Raw genomic sequence first — 5,957 nt, 5'->3', positions numbered from 1 at the left:
ATTACCATCAAAAATAAAATAAACAGCAAATAACAGGAATGGTAGATGAATATTTTTACTGTTTCACTAAAAAGGGGACAAAACGTTCAAAGTCCACAGTACTGCAGGTGAACAATCACCATGTAAACCTCTCCATATGATGTTTTATTCACGGTATATAAAGACTGAAGCTGAATGGCTTCTTAATTTAATTTTCTATTACACTTAACATTTGTCATTACTTTTGGGGCCAGAATAGGGCAGTATCCTAGACTGGAAAGTATATATATAAAATGGGGGGGGGGGGGTAGAGGGAAAATACACTTAAAAAAAAAAGAACACTGAAAAAACCCACTTATTTAAAAGCAGTTTGAATAAAGACTTCAAACCTTAAAAAGTAATTTTTCTGCTAAGAACTTCAAGTACTTATACCTAACAACACAAAGCATACAACTGTTTCAAACGGCGGGGGGGGGGGGGGGGGGGCGGGAATCCTTACTCCCCACCCCCCCCAACGGCAACTATGAGAAATCTGTGTACCCAAAAATATTTGCAATAGTGCAAGACTTTTCCTCAAACATGGAAGACCTCATTCAAGGGAGAAAAAAAGAGATAAAAGATTTAGTTTTTATTCTTTCGCCTAATACATGAACAACAAAATACATGCATCATTTTTGCAACCAGTTGCATAATTTGGAATCAATTTGCTACTACGTCAAGTGCATTTTCTATTCTTACTAAAATTGAATGGAGAAGTCTTCCATGCTAACAAGCAGCTTTAAGTGGTCACACTTGTTTACCTGACTCCTAACCTGAAACATCAGAAACTGGTAATGTACTGAATGCTCCAATAATAAAATTTGATATCCTTTGCCATACTTGCAGTTTACTGGAACTTACTATATAAAGACAGATAATAATCCAGAGCTACAAACTTTGCTCACAGAATTGTTTAAAGATTCATGTAAAAATAAAAGATGTCGTCCCAGACTTAAAATTCAGGACCACGTGGGTGCTGACATCAGTTCAAGAATTGTGCAAAATGAATGTGTTCCCTGCCCCCCACCCCAAACAGAAAATGCAAACACTTAAGAGCTGCTGTTCTTTTCTCTGAAAATTGCAGTATCCTCACTTCAGGTTTACTTGCCACTTATGGAATTTGACCACTTTTAAAATGTCACTAAAAATGTACATCAAGTTGATTGACTTTTCAAAGCACCTCTCAAGTGATACACTTCTACATTCACACTCAGCTTAGAGAAAAGTCAAATAGAGACTTACTCAAATAACTGACTTCCTTGTTCCCTCTCCCTCCCAAACACACAAGACTCCCTCCCACAGAGAACACAAAGTTGTTAACTGAAGAACAAGGGAAAATAATATGCTAGTCAACTTTACTGATTTTAAAGATACTGCAATTTTTATACATTTCAATGATTTTTCAACATTTTGCAGCTGTTTGGCTTTGCAGCACAGCAATTCATACACTATACTGTACAAAATTACCAGCAAGACTGGAATGATGTATTAATAGAAGGCACCATCATGCTTATTACATTACCAAAGAACAAAAATACAGTAAAGACAATTTTCACTGTACAAAGCTTAAAGAAAGGAAAAAGAGGGAGGAGGAGTGTGTTGAGCAGCCAGCCATCTCTGTACTGAAGAGGGGCAGGTAGAAAAATCTGAGAAATGGAGCTACTAAATCTGGTCTAATATGCAAGACCATAGCATTTGAAGTTCTGAATTGTGGTATTTAGTTCATAACTAAATGATTTCCTTCTGGAATACACTTGTAGTCTTGTTAAGGTTTGTGTGTACACACGCTGGTCACAGCAAGCAGATAAAATGCCCTCATCATTTCATCATTTCACAAACTATTCTCTACTGGAAAAGAAGATGATTTGTTTTCCCTGTTGCCTCCTGTTGCAGATGTCAATGTTAATGAGGAGTTCAAAGTACCCATTAGCGCATTTTGATGAGTGCATAAGAAGTTTCTGTTGGTTTGTATTTTTGGGGGGGGGAGTCAAGAAAAAGGCAAGATTCTCCAATTGCACAAATTGCACTATTTGTGTTTCCAAAATTAATAGGCAGAAACAGTAACACTTAAACAAGATGTGCAGCAGAGGATTTTTTTTTTGACTCAAAGGACCTGAATTCAGTTGGGCATGTCCTTAAACAAGATGTGCAGCAGAGGATTTTTTTTTGACTCAAAGGACCTGAATTCAGTTGGGCATGTCCTTTTAAGTTCATTTTGTTGTAGATGGTTTAAGATATGGTCACTTCTCAGTCCTTAATTCTCCAAGTCTAGATTTATAAATTAAGTGTGAATCCTGCTGTGAAACTGGGGAAATAATGTCCACCTCAATTTAACTGATAGCCAAAAGATGCTTTTCACATCAAAAAAATGATCAAAAAAGGCTGTGTCACATTCCAAAGCCAAAAAAAAAAAAAAAAAAAATTAACAAGAATGCAAACACGATGAATAATGTACCACTGCCAAAACTCTGCCAACAGAGGAGCTTCAGCGACGCTGTCCTGTAAAGCGGCCTTCCATTTGCCCGGTTCCTCTTCCAGAGCCAAGTTTCTGTGCCATGCCGCCTCTTGGAGGAGGTCCTCTTCCATCGCGGTCACGCATCATTCCACCACCAACTATTCCACGTGGACCACCAGGACCTCGATCATTGCGCCTACTATCCCTGCGATCATCACCACCACCTCTAGTTTCTCGCTCTCTCGCAGCTCTTGTTTTTTTCTCTTCCACATTTAAACGTACTTCCCCTCGAAACATAATTGATTTGGCAATTAAGATTCTCTGAACTGGTTCAGAGTCATCAAAAACCACAAAACCAAAATTTGGAAGCTTTCCCCCAACACCCTTGGTATTGATGCGAACTTCCACAACGTTTCCAAAATTCATGAAGAATTCCTTCAATTCATTTTCATCAATATCATGTGGCAAGTTACCAACAAAAAGTTGATGACTATCTGGATAGCGAATTATTCTACGGTTGTCAGATTCATTCTGTTCAGTATCTCCTCTGCCTGGTCTTGGTCCTCTAGGAGGGAAACCAGGTCGCTCTCTAGGTCGTTGTTCATGCATGCGAGGTGGCTGAGACTGAACTTCCGGTTTAGCTTCAACTCCTGGCTTTGGTGGTTCTTGCGGCAGAGAAACAGGTTCTGCAGGAGGAGGAGAAGTCGACTTCTCCTCTAATTCTTCTAATTTCTTCTCCTCCACTTGAGGTTTCAGCTCTTCAGCCTTTGTTTCAGATTCTGGCTCAGGTTCAGGCTCATGGGAGGATTCTTCCAAAGGCTCCTCTATGCCGTTAGTCACAGGGTGTGCTTCATAGTAACCACTGTTGGCATTTTCTTGAACAGGTTCAGGAGATGGCTGCCTTTCTTCTTGTTGTTCTTCTACTTCATCTTCTGATTCTTCATCAAGTTCTGGTTCAGAATCACCAAACACTTCATCTTCATAACGAAACATATCATTGTGAACGTAAAACTTATTTGGAACAGATCCTTCAGGAGCCAGAACAAAGGTTTGCATAAACTTCCTCTCTGGCTGTCCACTGTTAGACAGCAAACCCATGACCTGGACAACTACTCCATCACTCAAGGTTGCATGAGCATCCACATGACGAATTTTAGTATGACATTCACTGAAGTTCAGAGACAACACTTTGTGGTGTATATCATTTTGGCCATAAACAGCTTCCTGGGGCTTTCCACTAGCATCTACTCCACCATGAACATAGGAAGAATTCCTGCCATAAAATCTGTGTAAATATTCTGGAGCTTTATTCAGCAAAGTATAATATTGCCTCACAAATTCCCGCCCTACAAGCAGCGGACTGGGCTTCTCCATAACCATTTCTTTGCTGCACAATGTCAAATGCTGTCACATCGACCGGAGGAAAATTTCACTTTCGACTCAACAAAATACGACCCCAGATTTGAGAGCTTGCAATAAGTCCCACTCCAGGACAATTAAAAGCTCTACAAGCCAAAACGCGTAGACAGTCCAGATCCTCTCCTGACTGCCGGTCATATCTTTTTTGAAGAGTTATTATAAAGCACAAATATAAACAAGTGCTAACATATCAATGAAATTTAGTAGGAACAATAACTAGTACTTATTATTGTCACAGTCTTTATCTGTAATATGTAATAGCTTTGTGATATTGCAGTGAACAGATTTTCTAGCAGTTTTATGTATGCAGCATATTGACATGGCACTCCATTTTCTTGTTAAGGTAGTTCTCATTTTGTTTTCAGATATAATCTACTAAAATCAAAACATTTCAAATACAATTGCTAGTGTCAGCCAGAGACATAGACAACATACTAGAAAACAGCGTTCAGATAGAGAGATATAAAATTTCAAGATTGTTCACACAGAATGCCATTCCAGGAACAAAACAAGCTGTCAAGAGGTGTGTTTATTTGAGTATGACTTGTAAAATTATGTGCATAAAGTGAATATGTTGAAATTGCTGAAAGGGCACTGCAAACTAGTAGAAGATTCTGTGCAGCCCTTGGGAGACTTCCTTGGGCCAATATATTATGCATGGGTTACCCAGAAAAAGGGCTGGAAAATGTATGCAAAGTCTGAAAAAATGAAATCTGAGCTGAAGGAGAAGAGAAGATCATGTAGCTACACTTTCTTGTGGGACTTTTAACTTAGTGAGAATTAGTTCAATCTTATTTTTGTATGTAGTTATCATTTTTTAAACTATTTGGTAAGTCAAATACAGTTTTCCTGCAATGGACTTGACTAATTTATCCCAAACAAATCATATACTTTTTTCTAAAATACCATGATTTAAAAAACTATCTCTCTTGCAGATTATTCTACAGTACTAGGTGACTATCCTTGAATGGCATCACCATCTGCATCCTCACCATCACCATAATCATCATCATCATAGATGTTCATACTGAGTTCTAACCATATCAGGTGTAATTACATGCAATTGGCAATTTTATTAGTAAAACATGGTTTTATCAGCAGTTTCATATTGTTTAACCTAATACAAACCACAGATAATAAGTTTTAAGTGTATTATTTTATTTTGCCTTCATACCATACTGTGGAAGATAAGATTATTCCTATCACATGTGAGTTTAAAGAGCTTAAAAGTTTTGGCCCAGGGCACATATATAGGAAGTGGTAGAGACAAAGTTTTTCTGAGTCCGAAATCTAACTCCTGATAGTGTCCATAACCCCTCTGCAACATGTCTCTCATGCCTCTCAAAATCTCTCCCAAAGACGTATGTTATTTAAATATCAGGTAAGATGTTTAAAAGCATAGAAATCAATACAGAAAGAATTTAAGAAATAGTGGATAATTTAAGTTTGCAGCTTCTATTAATGTTTAGATGGTCATATTCTAATATTTGTTTTCAAATAAGAACTTTTAAATACCCAGAATAAAATAAAAAGCAATGGAATTTGAGAATATCTATTCTTCCTAGGAGACTATAAGAACAGTACTAAAAATGCAAATATATATGTATAATGATTGCCTTAATTCTAATCTAAGTCAGTGAAACCAAATGGTAAAAAATACACATACTGATATTCTACAAATAATTTACAATTTCCCTCCTTAGGGTCATAAGTGAGGTAAAATAATTATTAGTTTCATTTATTGTACATCTAATAGTGGTAACAAATATGACTTAATCAGAGATGACCTAATAAAACCCAAAGCAGAACTAACAGCAGTTTTAAAGCACAATTGTCCTGAATTTGAAATGCAACAAATTTTTTTGTTAAAGATTCCATACACACACACACACACACACACACACACACACACACACACACATACAGGTTTCAATTGACTTTAACAAAGTTATTTCAGTAACAACTACAGCATCCATTAGTGAAAGTGCAGGCTATCTTTCTTGTTGAAGACCGGAAATTTTACATCAGTAATTATTTTTAGAAAATTTCATTTTATAACAAATTT

At 37.1% G+C, this 5,957-nt stretch overlaps 1 protein-coding gene across 1 annotated transcript; it reads right to left on the bottom strand.

Annotated features, from left to right (window-relative positions):
* Positions 1 to 2,425: 2,425 nt before the first annotated feature.
* LOC119528829 (ras GTPase-activating protein-binding protein 2-like) lies at positions 2,426 to 4,012 on the bottom strand. The gene has a single exon (XM_037829070.1). The coding sequence runs from the start codon at positions 3,851 to 3,853 to the stop codon at positions 2,504 to 2,506; it is 1,350 nt and encodes a 449-aa protein (XP_037684998.1). The 5' UTR covers positions 3,854 to 4,012; the 3' UTR covers positions 2,426 to 2,503.
* Positions 4,013 to 5,957: the final 1,945 nt, after the last annotated feature.

This window comes from Choloepus didactylus, chromosome 3 (assembly GCF_015220235.1).
Source record: "Choloepus didactylus isolate mChoDid1 chromosome 3, mChoDid1.pri, whole genome shotgun sequence".
In the NCBI taxonomy this organism is placed as follows: Eukaryota; Metazoa; Chordata; class Mammalia; order Pilosa; family Megalonychidae; genus Choloepus; species Choloepus didactylus.
This window is presented reverse-complemented; position numbering and strand designations above follow the sequence as displayed.

Coding starts and splice junctions, on each gene's coding strand:
- LOC119528829 (XM_037829070.1), bottom strand. CDS start 3,853: ATGGTTATGGAGAAGCCCAGTCCGCTGCTTGTAGGGCGGGAATTTGTG.